The 20,280-nt window shown below is 41.8% G+C and overlaps 2 protein-coding genes and 1 pseudogene across 2 annotated transcripts in view; all 3 read left to right on the top strand.

The window, feature by feature from the left end:
- The window catches only part of LOC123464837 (ATP-binding cassette sub-family C member 4-like), a 152,740-nt gene extending 145,687 nt beyond the window's left edge, over window positions 1-7,053 (top strand). Inside the window, 1 exon segment of the mRNA XM_045162479.1 lies at window positions 6,916-7,053. Within this exon segment, the coding sequence (XP_045018414.1) occupies window positions 6,916-7,053 (138 nt within the window).
- Window positions 1-13,233, top strand: part of LOC123464538 (ATP-binding cassette sub-family C member 4-like) — a gene marked incomplete at its 5' end in the record, with an annotated part of 335,503 nt that extends 322,270 nt beyond the window's left edge. The window contains 1 exon segment of the mRNA XM_045162462.1: window positions 11,255-13,233. Coding sequence (XP_045018397.1) covers window positions 11,255-11,275 — 21 coding nt within the window.
- A 367-nt stretch (window positions 13,234-13,600) lies between these two features.
- LOC123464838 lies at window positions 13,601-18,800 on the top strand (annotated as a pseudogene).
- Window positions 18,801-20,280: the final 1,480 nt, after the last annotated feature.

Genomic DNA, 20,280 nt, shown 5'->3' with positions numbered 1-20,280 from the left:
TTGTTTATGCTGAGGGTATAGAGCTTCTCCATCTTTGGCTGCAAAGAATATAATCAATCTGCTTTAGGTATTGACCATCTGGTGATGCCCATGTGTAGAGTCTTCTCTTGTATTGTTGGAAGAGGGTGTTTGCTACAGTGCGTTCTCTTGGCAAAACTCTATTAGCCTTTGCCCTGCTTCATTCTGTATTACAAGGCCAAATTTGCCTATTACTCCAGGTATTTCTTGAATTCCTACTTTTGCATTCCAGTCCCATACAATGAAAAGGACACCTTTTTTGGCTGTTAGTTTTAGAAGGTCTTGTAGGTCTTCATAGACTTGTTCAACTTCATCATCTTCAGCATTACTGGTCGGGGCATAGACTTGGATTACTGTGATATTGAATGGTTTGCCTTGGAAACAAATTGAGTAGATAGCACAATAAGGGAGAAGAAATACTTTATGAAGGAGGTGCTTACATGCACATGAAGGAGGTGCTCACTTGCAAAAGCAGCAGATTTGGGAGAGCAGTTATGGAGGTGACCATCAACCAGCATTCATCATTCCATGCATAAGAAAAAATAATTTTTTATTTCAAGACCTAAGAAAAAAATTTGAATGTCCAGTCTCTGAGAAAATCACGAGAACCCATTTTATTAGGGACCCAACTTCCAGTGTTGGACAACTGTCCCTGTGTCACCTGGCAGCCAACGTCAGAGATCTAATACTAAGATCTTCACTTCACCTCCCCACTCTATTTGTCCCAAATGGGATCTCCCTTTAATGTTTGTCACCATATTGAAAACTCTTCCTGGCATCTTTTCTTACTAGGCTTTTCTTCTACCCACTCCTGCCACCACCTTTCCCTGCAGCCACTCCATTATCACTGATGGCATCCTGCCAATGAAAACAAATTGTATTATCTTGCAGTGACTCCATTTAATTTTTATGTGTAGGGCAGCTCCCTGGAATATCTGTGTCTGAACTGCCCTCCTGCTCCTCTCAATTCCCTCTCCTCTCTCTCTCTTTTCTTCTTTATCTTTTCCAATATTTGACATAAACGAGTTTGAAGCCTCCATCCACAACCATGATTTGTCCCTCCCTAATTTCCCCTCTCACTCTCTTTCTTGTCCACAGCCATCCACCTGAAGCATGTGGTCCTCCAGGTCCATATCCCTCATCCTGCCATCCCTGTATCGCCTGCCTTAGCTGTTCCCATGCCAGCTGGACTCATCCTCCCCTTGATCTCACCCTGTAGTCTTGACAAACCTCAGCATTGGGCGCTTACCCAGTCATGCCCTGAATTTAGTTTCTTTTGTATTTAACTTTTAACTGGCATATATTATATGCCTATTACCTCCCATGTACAATGCCAGGGCCCTGAGATGCAACAGTGAACAAGGAAAACTACATAACCCTGCCCTTAAGGAGCTGCCAGGCTCATCTCCAGTCCACTTGGCCCATGATAGTCCATGTGTCTGGAATGACCACTGTCCACCCACTCACCCTTGTTTCTGCAATGTCCATGCCTGTCGTTTCTTCATAGCCTAGTTCATTGCCCTCTCTCCTCCTTGAAGCTCATCCTCAGAACCTCTGACCAGAAGTCATCTCTTCTGTTACTAAACCTTTCTTGTGCTTTCTTTCCTGCATGATAGACACTTGAAATTTTCTTCTCTCTCTCTCCTCTGAGTACAGTCTCCCTAGGAGCAGGATCTGTGGCTTATGTGTGATTTCGTCTTCCATAGCATCTAACAAAATGCCATCAATGCACTTAAATGTGCAATAAATGTTTGCAGAATCAATTTAGAAATTAATGAAAATTTACTTAACTGTTCCTCAAATGTGTCTTGGCTATGTGTTACTCCTGTTTGTAAGCAGTAGATATAGTTGGATTGCAACATTTTGTTAGTTTCAGATGTATAGCAAAGTGATTCACCTAAATATGTATATATGTTTTCAGAATATTTTCCATTATAAAGAATTACAGATTATTGGTATAGTTTCTTCTGTCATACATTAAGTCTATTTTGCTTATCTGTTTCATTTATGATTCAGTTCAGTTCAGTCACTCACTCATGTCTGCCTCTTTCTGACCCCATGAATTGCAGCACGCCAGGCCTCCCTGTCCATCACTAACTCCCAGAGTTTACCCAAACTCATGTCTATTGAGTCGGTGATGCCATTCAGGCATCTCATCCTCTGTCGTCCCCTTCTAATCCTGCCCCCAAACCCTCCCAGCATCAGGGTCTTTTCCAATGAGTCAGTTCTTCGAATGAAGTGGCCAAAGTATTGGAGTTTCAGCTTTAGCATCAGTCCTTCCAATGAACACCCAGGACTGATCTTGTTTAGAATAGACTGGTTGGATCTCCTTGCAGTCCAAGGGACTCTCAGGAGTCTTCTCCAACACCACAGTTCAAAAGCATCAATTTTTCGGCGCTCAGCTTTCTTCACAGTCCAAATCTCACATCCATACATGACCACTGGAAAAACCATAGCCTTGACTAGACAGACCTTTGTTGGCAAAGTAATGTCTCTGCTTTTCAATATGCTATTTAGGTTGGTCATAACTTTCCTTCCAAGGAGTAAGCGTCTTTTAATTTCATGGCTGCAATCACCATCTGCAGTAATTTTGGAGCCCCCCAAAATAAAGTCTGACACTGTTTCCACTGTTTCCCCATCTATTTCCCATGAAGTGATGGGGCCAGATGCCATGATCTTCGTTTTCTGAATGTTGAGCTTTAAGCCAACTTTTTCACTCTCCTCTTTCACTTTCATCAAGAGGCTTTTTAGTTCCTCTTCACTTTCTGCCATAAGGGTGGTGTCATCTGCATATCTGAGGTTATTGAAATTTCTCCCAATAATCTTGATTCCAGCTTGTGCTTCTTCCAGCCCAGCATTTCTCATGATGTACTCTGCATATGAGTTAAATAAACAGGGTGACAATATACAGCCTTGACGTACCCCTTTTCCTATTTGGAACGAGTCTGTTGTTCCATGTCCAGTTCTAACTGTTGCTTCCTGACCTGCATACAGGTTTCTCAAGAGGCAGATCAGGTGGCCTGGTATTCCCATCTCTTTCAGACTTTTCCACAGTTTATTGTGATCCACACAGTCAAAGGCTTTGGCATAGTCAATAAAGCAGAAATGGATGTTTTTCAGGAACTCTCTTGCTTTTTCCATGATCCAGGGATGTTGGCAATTTGATCTCTGGTTCCTCTTCCTTTTCTAAAACCAGCTTGAACATCAGGAAGTTCATGGTTCGTGTATTGCTGAAGCCTGGCTTGGAGAATTTTTAGCATTAATTTACTAGCATGTGAGATGAGTGCGATTCTGCAGTAGTTTGATCATTCTTTGGCATTGCCTTTCTTTGGGATTGGAATGAAAACTGACTGTTTTTCAGTCCTGTGGCAACTGCTGAGTTTTCCAAATTTGCTGGCATACTGAATGCAGCACTTTCACAGCATCGTCTTTTAGGATTTGAAATAGCTCAACTGGAATTCCATCACCTCCACTAGCTTTGTTCATAGTGATGCTTTCTAAGGCCCACTTGACTTCACATTCCAGGATGTCTGGCTCTAGGTGAGTGATCACACCATCATGATCACACCATCATTTATGCAAGTTTGTATCTATTGATCCCATAGTCCTAATTTATGTGCCCTCTCCTTTCCTCTTTGGTAACTGTGAGTTTATTTTCTGTGTCTGAGTTTATTTCTGTTTTATATGTAGGTTTGTTTGTGTTAGTTTTTAGGTTCCACATATAAATGATATCATATTTGTCTTTGTCTGATTTACTTCACTTAGTATGATATTCTCTGGATTCATGTATGTTGGTACAAATGGCAATATTTCACCATTTGTTATTGTGTGAGTAATATGCCATTGTGCACAAGTGTGTGTGTGTGGGGGGGGTATCACATTTTCTTAAACCAATCATCTGCTGACGAGCACTTAGGTTGTTTCCATATTTTGGCTATTTTAAGTGTTGCTGCTATGAACGTTGGTGTATGTATCTTATGGAATTAGGATTTTTGTCTTTTCTATATACATGCCCAGTATTGAGATTGTTAGATCATATGGTAGCTCTATTTTCAGTATTTTTCAGAAATTTCCATACTGTTTTCCACCATAGCTGCACCAAGTTATATTCCCACCAATGGTGTAGGAGGTGTATCCTTTCCTTCACACCCTCTCCAGCATTTGTTATTTGTAGACTCTTTAATGATGGCCATTCTGACCCATGTGAGTGATACCAAATTATGACTTTAATTAACATTTCTCTGATTATTAGTGATGTGGAGCATCTTTTCATGTGCTTGTTGGTCTTCTGTGTGTCTTCTTTGGAGAAATGTCTATTTAGGTCTTCTGTCCATTTGTTGATTGGTTTTTTGATATTGAGTTATGTGAGTTGCTTGTATATTTTAGATATTAAACCCCTGTCAGTTGCATCATTTGTAAATATTTTATCCCATTCATTAGGTGTTGTATTTTCATTTTGTTGGTGGTGTTCTTTGTTGTTCAAAAGCTTATTAAGTCCCATTTGTTTACTTTTGCTTTTTTTCTTTTGCTTTGGGAGACTGATCTAAGAAAATATTGTTGTAATTCATGTAAAAGAGTGTTCTGTCTGTATTTTCCTCTAGTTTTATAATATCCAGTCTTATATTAGGTCTTTAAACCATTTTGAGTTTATTTTGTTTATGGATTATTTTTTAAGGTTGTACATATACAAAAAGTTAGTGTGTTCTAATTTCATTTTTTTCTATGTAGGTGTGCTGCTTTCCCAGTACTATTTACCAAAGAGACTGTCTTTTCCATTGTATATTCTTGACTACTCTTTCATAGATTCATTGACCATAGGTGTTTGGAGACCTGTGTTTTAAAATTGTACTTTTTCTTCTTCAGCATCAGAATGAGTAGTTATGTTCCAACACGTTATACTTAAGTAAAATTATACATTTAGAGCATATGAATTAGCATGCCAGATTGCAGAAGATATAAATTATGTGGCTGTGACAGATTCTGTTATTCTTGGGCTTTTTTGAGAAAACTGCCCTTAGCAATGATCCACAGGAGTGAACAAAAGATTACAGGAAAATGGACTTTATGAGACTTAATAAATGTTTCTAATTAAATATAAAGAATAGAAATAAATGTAATATATAGATGTGGAAAAACAACCTGTGTCTTGTTCAGAGTTTCAGCATACTGTCTTAAGATACATTTACTTTAAATGAAGAACGAACTACTACTTAACATCAGAACGGTTTTAATAGTTATATCATTTGAGCAAATTGTTTCAGATACTCCCTCCCCTCCAAAAAACGTCATTAACCAAAGTAGAAAGGGAGAGTTAAGAGCCCCTTCCTCTCTCTTTCAATTTCCAATTAGCAGACCTATTGTGCTTAGTCAGTAAGCACAGACCTATTGCACTTAGTCGCTCAGTCATGTCTGACTCTCTGTGAACCCATGGCCTGTAGCTGGCCAGGCTCCTCTGTCCATGGAGACTCTCCATGCAAGAATACTGGAGTGGGTTCCCATGCCCTCTTCCAGAGGATCCTCCCAACCCAGGGATCAAACCCAGGTCTCCTGCATTGCAGGCAGATTCTTTATTGTCTGAGCCACCAGGGAAGCCCAAGAACACTGGAGTGGGTAGCATATCCTTTCTCCACGGAACTTCTCCACCCAGGAATCAAATCAGGGCCTCCTGCATTACAGGTGGATTCTTACAAGCTGAGCTACCCAGAAAACCCAGCAAACCTATTAATGAGCAATACAAGGGGTGAAACAAAGGCAGCTTAAGAAAGAAAGAAAAAGAAGTAGTGACAGATAATTTGTGAAAACAGGTTCAGGTCCTAGGCATTCAGATTGGGCTGCCTGCATGTGCTGTGTGGGCCATGATCACTAGAATTACAAGCCCAATTTCTTAATTGCTTCTTTGATCTTATCCAAGGGGAAAATTAGATTTCTAGAGGTGTTTTTTTGTTTTTTTGTATGTGTGTGTGCAGAGCAATTCTACTAAAGCTGCTATGTAGCAGCTCCTTTGGCCAGCCTTTCATTCTGAGAATAATAAACTACAACCACAGCCAACTTCAAGAAACATCTTAATCTCTCAGGTAAAGGATTCTGCCCCTCTTAGCAGCTGACAGTAATCCCGAACCCTAAAGAAATTCCAGAAGCATCTTCTTTATTTTTCCCAAATATTGCTCAGATTCTGTCAAACCAAGTTGCCAATTTGCTGTCAGGTCTCTGCCATCTGGTTTGTATGACACCAACCTACTTTTTTTAGATAAATTGACTTGGATTTTCTTGAATCAAGGTATTTGCAAGCTCTGTGTATCTGTATAAATATCCCTCAGAGCTCAGAGTCTGAGAGCTAAAAGTACTAACAAATATTAACAACTCCAAATGCCCTGGGAAGAAGATAAGATGCTACAGACTGCTGAGTACCAGTAATCATAGTATAAAACTTCCATTTTCTTCCTTTCCTATAACCTTATAATAATAAGAGATTAGATTAGGCCTTTGTCTGCCTAGTAAAAGAGGTTAATCAAACCATTTAAACACCACCCAGTCCTCTACCCAAATAGATTCTCCCGATTCTCCCTGTCCTGCCGGTTTCTGAAATACTGTCCAAGTTACAATGTCATTGTGAAACATTTGGTGCCCTGGATAAAGAACCCACCTGGCAATGTAGGAGACTCCTAAGAAACATGGGTTCAATCCCTGGGTCATAAAGATCCCTTGGAGAAGGGAATGGCAGTCCACTCAGTATTCTTGCCTGGAGAATCTCATGGACAGAGGAACGTGGCAGGCTATAGTCCATAGGGTTTCCAAGAGTCAGACACAACTGAAATGACTTAACACACACACACACACACACACAATATGTTACTGTGAAACATTGGTGATAATGGGTTTCTTTCTCGTGATTGGCAGGTTTTGGATTCAGGGAGACTGAATGATGATGATAAGCAATATGAAATGCTGCAAAATACAGACAGCCTGCTTTACAAGATGTGCAATAGCTGGATGAAACTGAGGCTGCTGCTCTTATTGAAAGAGCAAAACAGGTGAGCCTGCTGCAGGGTGTTATAATTATGATTTGTCTCCAGGTTCAGTATTCAGAATCTCCACCAGCGGTCTCTGTGCCCTTTTCAATCCTAAACCTCCAGAAACACGTGGCAGGTTGAATGCAAGTCTGCTGAGAATCTGCAGCAGTGGTGGGGGTGGATGTAGGATGAGTGTGCTCTTCTGTGCACTTGCACACCTGTGCCTAAGAGACAGATTTTGGATAAGACTCTTGGACCCTAGGTTCAGATTCCCTTAGAGCACAGAACACTCATTTTGCAGACCCTTTACGTTTCATTATGATTGGCCCTCAGCACACTTGTGATGCAAATGCTGTCAAAGAATATCCACGAAATTTGAGTTTTAGGAAAAATTTTGGAATATTTTGAGTCTAGGAAGATTTTTCAGGGAAGGTATAAGTTGCTTCTGTTTCTAACCTGTAAGAAAACTGCTATGTGATACTGTCACTTAATCCTTAATTCGTTGTTTAGAATTTTACCCAGTTACCTCCTCCCCACCCTTGCTCCCTCTACCTTCCAGAAGAAGGTAGATTGTCCTCAGGATAAATCAGGAATTCACAAAACCTTAACACTGTACTCTGGATGGTGCTTGAGGAAGAGGTGGGTGAAAGCACTAAGCGCTGTACCTGGTGTGAGGAAGGCCCTCGATGAGTGGCCTTCAGTCACATGGTGTCTTTCTAACAAAGGTGAGGTGGTAGTGTCTTGTACAGATGTGACAACTGCGGTCTAGTTTGAGGGACTTAGTAATTGTCATACTGCTGCTTATTTGTGATTTCCCATATAACCAAGTCACAAAGCAGCAAGGATTCTTAAAACCCTTTTGTTCTTTTGAACTTAGGCATTACACATCAAAGAGAGGTGTCCCTGTTTATGTGTCAAAGTGTTCATTTAAAAAAACTATTATCCTTATGTACGATAAAGTCAATGAGTAATGAGAAACTGGTCTCAGAATTTTAGATAAGCCCAGATAAGTTAATAGGGTTCAACATCCTCATTTTATAGGTGAGGAAACTAAGTCCTCAGAAGGAATGTGCGCCCATGTATATAATTGGTGTTAAGCTAGTTTGCAGCAGACACACAGAATTAGACATCTGTTCTTTAAGTATATGTTTTAAATCAAGTGTCACATAAGATACATACAGAAGCAGGCATAGGTCATAGAATTAGAAATCTTGTGATTCCTGGTCTAGTAATCCTGCCCCTACTCTAACAATTTTAATGGTAAGTTACATTTGTGTAGTTTTTTTATAATTTATTTTACACAGTTCTTGCATGTATGATTTCACATAATCCTCATGACTGCCTTTTTTTATCGCAAGTCATGGATGAAGAGATTGGTCCAGGGCTCACCCAAGGTTGCAGAGCTGGTCCAGGGAGCATAGAGGGGGAATCGCTGGGGAGGCTGAGTGCAGACCTAGGTACTGTGTTCTGTGTTGACTCTGAGAACACTGCTCCTTTCACGTGGTACCCAAGGTGGAGACGGTCACTCACGTTCACAGGGTGACCAAACCTCACTCTTAGATTTCAGTCCTGCCACTGTCTCAGGTCACCTCTACAGAAAGAAATGCAGTTCTTGATTCTCATCCCATTTTGACATTACTTCTGCATACTCTACATCCTCTTAGGAGGATAAGCTGTCAGATTATCAGTTTTTTGAATTTGCAAGCATCAGCTATCAATGCCTTGTTCTGAGCTGTAACAATGGGTTGATTAGCCTAAGTCACAAGGTTTTCACTCTAATAGAACAGAATTCATTCTTCTGAAGAGAAAACCCAACTTCTGGGAGAAGGTGTTTCCATATCACATTTTCTTGAACAAATAGTTCAGGTGAACTGATCACTGTCTGATTGACCCTGATCCATGAAATAGTAGAAAAAGTACCTTTTAGATTCATAAAGCTGAAGGGGGCATTAGTCTGCTAGGGCTGTCATACAAAGACCACAGAGCAGGTAACTCAAACAACAGAAACTTATTTCCTTACAGCCCTGTGGCTGGAAGTCTGAGGTCAAGGTGTCTGTAGGGTTTGTTTCCTCTGGGGTCTCTCTCCTTGGCTTGGAGATGCCATCTTCTCTCTGTGTCTCACATGGACTTCCGTCTGTTTGCCTGTGTCCTGATCCCCTCTTATTATAAGAACTCTAGTCTGTTAGATTAGGGCCCACCTGTATGACTTCATTTTAACTTTATTGCCCCTTTAAAGATACTGTCTCCAGTAATATTCTGACGTACGGTGGTGTTTAGGACTTCAACATGGAAAATTTGAGGGGACACAGTTCAGCTCAAAGAATGAATGCCTGTCATCTACTTTGTTCTGTGATGAAGCAGATATGGTTGAGGTTTTTTGAAGTTTCTTTGTTCCCAGTGTGTAACAGAGGTGTAATTTTGTCTAATCATGAAATCAACTAATAGAGCCCAGAAGTTATAAAATCCTCATATCCGAGCTCTGGGAGCCCAGACCCATTTGAATAGATGGAGCAGGCACTTAGCATCCACGTGGCCATGTGTCCCCCAGGGCCTCTGAGCCTCAGGTCCTCACCTGTGTGTAGAACAAGGTTACAGCCCTGCCGGCTTCTTCACACTTATCACAGGGATCAGATGAGAGAGCAGATGCTTAAGGGCTTTGAGAATATAAAGTGTTTTACAGTATAAAAGTGGGATCATTTTTTAAAAGGCTGTAGACAGAAGACTTGCCTTCCAGTAATAAAAAAATACACCCACAGAACTATGGGTGTATTTTTTTATTACTGGAAGGCAAGTCTTCTGTCTACAGCCTTTTAGTGCTGGTACAAGGGAGCTGGGTCTAGGGAATGATTTTCATCTTCTCCATTTCCCAAAATTTCTTTAGTATTTTTTTTCTTTCAAAATAAAAACCAAAACAACAGTAAAAAGGAATTGTTTAGTAGATTCAAATGTATTGCCATAGAAAGAAGCTTATGTAATATTGCATTAACTCAAGTTATGTAAAAAATACAGTCCAATTTATGTAACAATAAAAAAAAATACACCCATAGTTCTAAGTATCTTTAGAGACTCTAAATCAGGGGTGCCTAACTCCAGGGCCAGACTGGTATGGTCCGTGGGCTGTTAGGGACTGGGACACATGGCAGGAGGTAAGTGTTGTGCAAAGGAGCAAACTTCAGCTGCTGCTGCCCATCGCTCACTTTACACCTGACCCTCTTCTTTCTCGCCCTGTCTGTGGAAAAACTGTCTTCCAGAAACTGGGTCCCTGGTGCCAAAAAGGTTGGGGACCACTGCTCTAAACAATTAAAATGTATTTATAATAATATATTTTAAAACACATGGCTTATCTAATGCTACAAAATTTAAAAACTTTTTTAAAATACTTTTTTAAAATTTATGAACTAAAGATAAATCACTCTCCACTCCTGTCATCACACAGCTCCCCCCCCAACCCCCCAAGGTGGAGCCCCCGCACCACTGTTGACTGTTCTGTTGAGATGTTCTGTGTATCAGGAAGAAAATTCCTGTTTCTAAGCACAAATGATAGCTATTCTTTCTTTTTTCACTCAATGTTGTATCTCAGATTATATCAACGCATATGGTTATCTCATTCTTTTTAATGACTACATGTGTGTGTGTTAGTCGCTCAGTTGTGTCCGACTCTTTGTGACCCCATGGACTGTAGCCCACCAGGCTCCTTTGTCCATGGGATTCTCCAGGCAAGAACATAGTATTATGCTTTCTCCATTTTGTACTCCTTATTTTCAATGCTTATCAATCAGAGTTTATAAACTACAGGGAATACAACCTGATACTAACATCCAAATTTGTTGTGCTCATTTTATGTGTGAAAATGAGAAACCCTTGGGCAGAGAGTATTAATAGATTTCCCAGCCTCTCTGTCACCTGGTTTTCAATTTCTCTCCAGGCTTTGAGTTAGTAAAATGATTTTACTTATCAATTTACTCTAGTGATAAAGCATATCTGTGAATCAGAATGATCAGAACTCAAGTGTATCTATGGGTTGTTTGGCATTAAGTCCAGCCCCAATGAAGGTTTTGATGGGGCTACTTCCTCCATTGAATAAATACACCCCTGGTTTTTCCTATTGTGCCTCTAGTAGTGATATGATTTGCTTCACGTGAAGCAGTGGACCTAAGAATGTGTTGCCTTAGAAGAAGGAGTTCAAAACTCATAAATATGTGTTTTTTGTCTTTTTTCCCCCTCAGGTGCACTCTGAAAGAAAATAACCAGATATCACTCACAGTGACCATGTGGTAATGAATATTATGAATGACAAGTGGACAACCCTCAGCCTTCACAATTTTTGAGTTGACTCTATGATTCTACGATGAGTTCATGTCTATTCCAAAGGCATTTTTCCAATAGTTTTCTGCACTGCATAAATTATATTATACTTTTTTTACACCAGCAACAGATATTTACATATTACAAATATTAATCTATAATTTTTTCTCCAGCTTCACTCAGTGAGTTCAAGCTCTTGCAAAAGGATTTGTTATGCTTATTTATATGTAATACTATTTTCTTTTTTATGCAAATCAGAGGTGCAGGCAACTAATAAGAGCTGGTTTTGTGTCTTGAGAGATTCTGAAGCTAAACTCATTTTCTAAGATTTGAGACAAAGTTCTCACAAATTTTTTTTTTTTTAACTGTTCCCAGAATTACATATTACTTTCTAATTATATTAGGGATTCTTGAAGACTGTGTGATGATGCCGTTTTGTATCACCACTTCCTTTAACAGAACTACTATCCATTTTCCACTCAAAGACCTCTGGTTAAAATACTACAGAGAAAAGTACTAGGAAAAACATACAGTAATATAGTTTGAAAGTGAAGTGAAAGTGAAGTCGCTCAGTCGTGTCCGACCCTCAGCGACCCCATGGATTCAGCCTACCAGGCTCCTCCATCCATGGGATTTTCCAGGCAAGAGTACTGCAGTGGGGTGCCATTGCCTTCTCCAAATTTAGTTTAAGTAACATTATAGGAGAGAGAGGTGTCACCCTCCAAAAATATATGGTTAAAATACAGAAGGACAATATTGTACGTCCGTCCCCTGTGTTGCAGGCAGATTCTTTACCACTGAACCATTGGGGAAGCTCTTTAAAAGAGAAGGAAGAGAAAATATTATTTATCAAAATAGGAAAGCTTCCAGGGGATTTGCTAATTAAGGACAGACATGTTCTAGACTGTCTTCTAGATAGAGGAATTTATTTTTTACATTAAAAAAATTGTGGTAAAATATATATAACATAAAATTTACCATACAACCATTTTTAATCACACAATTCGGTGGCATTAATCACACTCACAGTGCTGTGCAGCCATCACTGTCTGGGTAACTTTCGGTAATTATGTGCTCCAATTCAGTGTGTTATTTCTGCAGAGTCATTTTGGTAAGTTTCACTTTTCTAGAGGTGGATCTGTTTCCTATGAGTTTTGAGCTTGATTGGCATAAATTTATTCACAATATCTTACATGTTTAATCTCTGCAGCATCTCCGTGTTCTTTTGGCTTTTTAATTTTCTTTGAACCTTCTCTTTTTTATGAGTAATCTTGTATAACTTTTTCCTATTTTCAAAGAATCAACCTTTTGCTGGATTGATGCTCTGTTTTTCTTTCTAATTCATCATATTATTTTTTTCTTTCAACTTTTCCTTTTTGAGATTTTTTTCCTCTAAATTCTTAAATTGCAAACAGATTAATAACATCATTATTTTTCTAACCTAAGTATGTAAAACTTACATTTTTTCTGAGATCCACTTTAGCTACAGCCTACAAGTTTTGGTACTTACACCAATCAATAGCCAAAGTATTATGTATTTTCTAATTCCTAATTTAATTCATTAACTATATCTTTTACCCATGAGTTATTTTTAAGTATAATGTTCTCTAAATTTCAAATGCTAATGGATTTTTTTCTATTAGATTGAACATGTGGAATTGCTAACATTCAGCCTTTTGTATAAAATGGCACTTTCATGTGTTTCAACACAATAGTTTTCTTTTGTTATTAATATATAACTTAATTTCATTTTGGCCAGACAACATTAGGTTATGGGTTTGATATTCACACAAAAAGTCCTTGTTTCCACCATTCTGTATTTTATTTAGGGGTTTTAAAATGTTATAAGTACATGTGTAACCAGTAATTTTCAAATAAAAGTACTCCCTAAGTACTGGAATGTTTTCTGATACATGTTTTCTGATACAGGCTGGTTCTCTGGAATGCAGACTCAGTTTGAGTTTAGTGCTGGGATGTTTATCAGGGCTGCCCTTGAAATCAACACTGGAATCAGGAGGGAAGAAACGGGATAGGGCAGAAGGAAAGATCAAGCTGGATCACTGGCTGGATGACCTTAGCTGATCCCATGGGGCATCAGGAGTGAAGATGGCCCTTCAGGGTTGTCCTGACACATCCAATGGCTGGTCTTTATAGCTCCACCTGGAAGGATTATTGCATGCAACCTGGCAGTTGAAGGTTGCCCACTGGCAGCACCCCTAGCAGCCAGGCAACGAGTCCTTGAAGGGAGGTCTGAACATCATGTCTCCATGTCCCTCCACATCCTGTGTCACAGCTCCAAGGTAGGTGATGAAGATGTCCTGTGGGGGAAACTCTTGATGACTGATGTGTAAGTCAAAATGATGACTTCGTGATTCTCCTCAATACCCTCTGGCTTAAAAAATAGAGGAGAAGGTCCATGAAGGGGAGAAATCTCATTTTCTAAGGTCAGCCCAGTCGTCACCTTTTCTAGGAAGTCACCTTAAAATCAGTCATCATCCTAGGTAACTTGTCTTTCTGTAGGACCCTGAGCGCCTCTCGTTTGTTAAACGAGAACTGTACTTGGCTAGCGTCCTATTGTCATCAGTGTGGTGATTCTTAAACAAGGGGCCTGTTCTTTCCATTTTACACAGGTTATGTAAACTATATAGCCTGCCCTGACTATGAGTATTCATATAGTTTGTTTTCTAAGTAAACCAAGTGAGAAAAAGACTTGGAACTGTGCCCTATTCACTTTTTAATTACATCTTTCAGCACAGTATCTGTTACATACGGGGTGCTCAGTAAATGTTTTCTGAATGAGTAAATGATGACTGAGAACAAACCTTCATTTTCAACTTTATAATTTTGGAATTCTAAGAAGTAGCCTGGGATAACAGAAAGCCCTGGTTTTACAATCAGTCACACTGATCTGCCTGTTAGGTCTTTCTCTGCTTTCACCAGGCAGTGTGGGTGTCCGAAGAATGTACTGTCCAGAGTGGGACACTTGAGAGTGAAAGGAAAGCAGTAACCAGCCAGAGTGCCATGGAAATAAACTGGCACCATCTTTGACAAAATGGACTATGGACATCCTTCAGTCATGTAGCTTTAGTCTAAAAACAATTCTGTGCATGTACTTATATAGATTCTATTCTTGAATCAGCAGCATGGTCCTGGTGTTAAAGAGGGGTACCTAGAAACACGACAGGTTTTTTTAAATCAATGTTTCATGTATACATTATTAATTTTATTAATAGACAAAATAGAAAGCCCAGAGATAAATCCACGCACATATGGGCACCTTATCTTCGACAAAGGAGGCAAGAATATACAATGGATTAAAGACAATCTCTTTAACAAGTGGTGCTGGGAACTCTGGTCAACCACTTGTAAAAGAATGAAACTAGAACACTTTCTAACACCATACACAAAAATAAACTCAAAATGGATTAAAGATCTAAATGTAAGACCAGAAACTATAAAACTCCTAGAGGAGAACATAGGCAAAACCCTCTCTGACATACATCACAGCAGGATCCTCTATGACCCACCTCCCAGAATATTGGAAATAAAAGCAAAAATAAACAAATGGGACCTAATTAACCTTAAAAGCTTCTGCACATCAAAGGAAACTATTAGCAAGGTGAAAAGACAGCCTTCAGAATGGGAGAAGATAATAGCAAATGAAGCAACTGACAAACAACTAATCTCGAGAATATACAAGCAACTCCTACAGCTCAACTCCAGAAAAATAAATGACCCAATCAAAAAATGGGCCAAAGAACTAAATAGACATTTCTCCAAAGAAGACATACAGATGGCTAACAAACACATGAAAAGATGCTCAACATCACTCATTATCAGAGAAATGCAAATCAAAACCACTATGAGATACCATTTCACACCAGTCAGAATGGCTGCGATCCAAAAGTCTACAAGTAATAAATGCTGGAGAGGGTGTGGAGAAAAGGGAACCCTCTTACACTGTTGGTGGGAATGCAAACTAATACAGCCACTATGGAGAACAGTGTGGAGATTCCTTAAAAAACTGGAAATAGACATGCCTTATGATCCAGCAATCCCACTGCTGGGCATACACACTGAGAAAACCAGAAGGGAAAGAGACACGAGTACCCCAATGTTCATCGCAGCACTGTTTATAATAGCCAGGACATGGAAGCAACCTAGATGTCCATCAGCAGATGAATGGATAAGAAAGCTGTGGTACATATACACAATGGAGTATTATTCAGCCATTAAAAAGAATACATTTGAATCAGTTCTAATGAGGTGGATGAAACTGGAGCCTATTATCCAGAGTGAAGTAAGCCAGAAAGAAAAACACCAATACAGTATACTAACGCATATATATGGAATTTAGAAAGATGGTAACAATAACCCTGTGTACGAGACAGCAAAAGAGACACCGATGTATAGAACAGTCTTATGGACTCTGTGGGAGAGGGAGAGGGTGGGAAGATTTGGGAGAATGGCATTGAAACATGTAAAATATCATGTATGAAATGAGTTGCCAGTCCAGGTTCGATGCACGATACTGGATGCTTGGGGCTGGTGCACTGGGACGACCCAGAGGGATGGAATGGGGAGGGAGGAGGGAGGAGGGTTCAGGATGGGGAACACATGTATACCTGTGGCGGATTCATTTTGATATTTGGCAAATCTAATACAGTTATGTTAAGTTTAAAAATAAAATAAAATTAAAAAAAAAAAAAAAGATTTCAGCAGAAAAAAAAAAAAAAAAGTATGGTTGACTTATACTGTTGTGTTAATTTCTGCTGTACAGCAGTGATTCAGTTATACGTATACATACATTCTTTCTCAGGTAGGTTTAATAAGCAGGGTGACAATATACAACCTTGTCATACTCCTTTACCACTTTTGACCCAGGCAGTTGTTCCATGTCCAGTTCTAACTGTTGCTTCTTGACCTGCATACAGGTTTCTCAGGAGACAGGTAAGGTGGTCTGGTACTCCCATCTCTTCAAGTTTTCCAGTTTGTTGTGATCTACACAGTCAAAGGCTTTAGTGTAGTCAACGAAGCAGAAGTAGATATTTTTCTGAGCAGAAACCATAAGGCCCACAAATCCTGGAAATGGGCTTCCTGGTCCTTTACAGGAAAACTCTGCCCACCCTGCCCTGCGGCTCTGCTGTTCTAAGTGCATCCTGTGGACCAGCAGCATCCACTGGCCTGTGAGGCTGTTAGAACACAAAATCTTGTCTCTACCCCAGACCTACTGACTCAATCTCTAGAACCCAGGTGAGTCCTGCTCACAATACAGGCTGAGAAGCGCCGGTTTAGAGGCCCTGCTCAGGTCATCCTGCGTTTGCACCCTCCCCCAGGTGCAGGCAGCCAGAGAGGACCAGGGTTGTGGCCACCTGGAGCCCCGCCCACTCCAATGCTCTGAGTACTTGGACCCCGTTCCCAGCGCCAGTGCAGGCCTCCTTCCTGGGGCTCATCTTCCAGCCTGACAGGTGGTCAAGATTCAGCTGTGTATGGGGCAGAAGAGGGTGGCCTGAGCTTGGAGTTGAAGGCTGGAGGTGCTCTTGCTTGAGCAGCAGATTCCTCAGGGCACAGAGAGGGTCAGAGCCAGCAGTGGGAGGAACAGGGGGAGGGCTGGGGGCTGGGACGGCCCCTCCCTCTGCTGTCCTGCCTTCTAGCTCCAAACTCCAGGGTCCAGGAACCCCAGCCTGCCATGTGGTTATGAGGGTGTACTTAACAGTGTGTTAGCATGATTTATAACTTTTAAATATTTAAACATATAGGATGGGCTTCATTATACTCTTGAACCAGGGCCCACAGATGTGAGTGGCAGATCTGTTAGAATCTTCTCAGAATGTGCTCAGAGGACCCCCTGCATCCCAATCCACTGGGATGTTGGATCAGATCTTTGGGGCTGGAGCCCAGGACTCTGCATTCTTCCCCCTCCCCTGGTGACTCTGATCCACAGCAGAGCTAGAGGAGCACTTATAATGGAGGGGGGTGGGGCATGGAGTGGAGCTGCCCTGAGTGGTGGGAAGTGTCAGAAGAGAGGGAGGTCCCAGGTCAGAGGAAGGTGCTGACTACAAGCTTACACCTTCCTGCTTCTCTCCTGATTCTCCTCACAGCCTGGCCTGACCCCACCCCCAGGAGTTGGCTGCAGGGAGAAGATGCCAGAAAGGAGCAAGGGTGTCCTCCTGCCGACCGTGGGGCTCTCGGGGGCTGCCCTGCAGAAGGAAGGACCTGAGTCAGGGCAATAGGGGCTGCGGGCACCTGGAGGGACCACACGGACCCACCCAGGGAGTCAGGCTGAAGCCGCTGAGCAGGTCTTTGGGCAGGGAGACCTCCTGGTCCCACGGGACACAGGTGGAGCGGGGACAGACTGTGCGGTTCCACCAGGGCTCAGAGGCTGCACCTGTCAGTTAGAAGTCTTATGACCTCTAGCAATGTCCTTAAGCTCTGTAAAATGGGGGTCCTAACATCCTACTACCCTCTGAGCTTCTGTTAAAAATAAACATGATGGGTCTTTCATTCAGGCCCACAATGCTGGTAGGATGAGCAAGTGTGGTTTTTGCCAGGAAGCTCTGTATTCACCAACGAGCCCAGAAGTGGCATGGTAACAGTGTAAGAAAGCCCATTTAGGCACGGCCCTGAAGGCCAACCCTTTTGGATGCACTTCTCATGCCAAGAGAATTGTGCTCGAAAAAATAGGGGTTGAAGCCAAACAGCCAAATTCTGCCATCAGGAAATGTGTCAGGGTTCAGTTCACCAAGAATGGCAAAAAATCACAGCCTTTTGTACCCAGTGATGGTTGCTTGAATTTTATTGAGGAAAATGATGAAGTTCTGGTTGCTGGATTTGGTTCCAAAGGTCATGCTGTTGGTGACATTCCTGGAGTCCACTTTAAGGCTGTCAAAGTAGCCAGTGTCTCTTTTTTTGCCTTGTACAAAGACAAGAAGGAAAGACCAAGATCATAAATTTTGATGATGAATGAATGATAGTAATAAATTTTCATATACCAAAACAAAAATTAAACGTGATATGATAGTTAAGTAAAACCACATCCTTGTCACACAGAGCAAAACAAGGGGCAGCTGCTGTTTATTGGGACGCTTATTACATTACACCTCTGCACTTCTTGATGCTTGATATTATAGGCACTTATCACTGCCTGTGTTCAATCATGTCTGACTCTTTGTGCCCCTATGACTGTAGTCCACCAGGCTCCTGTGTTCATGAGATTTTCCAGGCAAGATTACAATACTGGAGAGGGTTGCCGTTTCCTCCCCCAGCGCTTCTTCCCGACCCAGGTATCGATCTTGAGGCTCCTGTTTCTCCTGCATTGGCAGGCAGATTCTTTATAACTGAGCCTGGGAATTACCTGTCACTGACTTTAAGATCAGGTCCCTCAAGCCCCCAGGGGGCGCTAGTGGTAAGGAATCCACCTGTCAGTGCAGGAGACCCAAGAGAATCAGGTTCAATTCCTGGGTTGGGAAGATACCCTGGAGGAGGAAATGGCAACCCACTCCAGTATTCCTGCCTGGGAAATCCCATCCCCTGTCCATGGGGTCCAAAAGAGTCATCATGACTGAGCACACACACACACACCTCAGACACCAGGCACAGGAAGGCTCCAGTCATAGCCATGTGATACACCCATGCTTGGCCAGTGACCTGGAGCTTCCTGAGCTTCCCTTTACTGGAGCAACTCCTGAAGTTACCGCCGAGCTGCTCATCATGTATAGTTCCCAGGATTTCCCTCCCAGCAAGCCACACCTTGGGAATCCTGCTCATAGGTTTGTGATGAACTAAGGCGGGGCTTGTATGAAATCTCCTGAGACAACTGTATCATACTGAAAATCACCACTAGGGCACAGGAGAATCCAGGCATCCAGGTGAGAAGCGTGGAAAGGCTGTGCATTGAGGGGCCAGAAGGCCTCAGAGTGGGCAAAAGGGGTCACAGGCCCCCACCCCAACTACACCCTGTACACAGAAACATACACTCCTGCTCCTGCAGAACCACTCTGTCTGTTTACTCTGCTTCCTCGTCCAGGTAGAGTTCTTTATATCCTCAGTATGGCAAAGGCCAGTGGTTTGTAAACTTGGCTACAAATTCAAATCAACAGGAGAGCTCTGTAAAATCCCAGTGCTGAAGCCTCATCTCAGTTAAATCACAATCTCAGGGGAGGGGAGACAGAGATGAGCACTTTTTAAAACCTCACAGGTGATTCCACCCTGCAGCCAAGTGAGAACCACTATTGGAGGCAGAGGATCTCATTTCTTCCCAAATGGCAGCTGCTGTCTCTGCTAGAAAGTGTGAAAAAGCGTTAAGTCGCTCAGTTGTGCTGACTCTTTGCAACTTCATGAACTATAGCCCATGAGAACTCCATGGAATTCTCCAGGCAAGAATACTGGAGTGGGTAGCCATTCCCATCTCCAGGGAATCTTACCAACCCAGGGATCAAACCCGGGTCTCCTGCACTGCAGGCAGATTCTTTACCATTTGAGCCACCAGGAAAAACAGAAACAATTTGATTTCTTATTTTGTTACCGATTCTCCCAAGTGAGACCCCCCCACCCTCAACAGGAGGTGGGGTTCCTTCTGATAGAGGAGTGTGTGTGTGTGTGCTCAATCAGTCATATCCGACTCTTTGTGGCCCCATGGACTGCAGCTTGCCAGGATCCTCTGTCAATGGGATTTCCCAGGCAGGAATATTGGAGTGGGTTGCCATGTCCTGCTCCAGAGGGTCTTACTGACCCAGGGATCAACACGAGTGTCCTGCATTGGCAGGCGGGATATTTACTGCTGAGCCACCTGGGAAGTCCCTCTTCCAGGAATGGCTCGTGCCAGTAGAATGTGCTCTAGAGGACACTGTTTCCTCTGAAAACCCTCCACAGTGCTGCTGAATGTGATCCTGTCAACTGGGGGTCAGGGGTGGTCTCATAGGACCGGCTCAGCTGTGCTGCCAGTGGC

Source organism: Bubalus bubalis, chromosome 13, assembly GCF_019923935.1.
Source record: "Bubalus bubalis isolate 160015118507 breed Murrah chromosome 13, NDDB_SH_1, whole genome shotgun sequence".
Classification (NCBI taxonomy): Eukaryota; Metazoa; Chordata; class Mammalia; order Artiodactyla; family Bovidae; genus Bubalus; species Bubalus bubalis.
The sequence above is the reverse complement of the archived record's forward strand: the minus strand, read 5'-3'. Positions and strand labels throughout refer to the sequence as shown.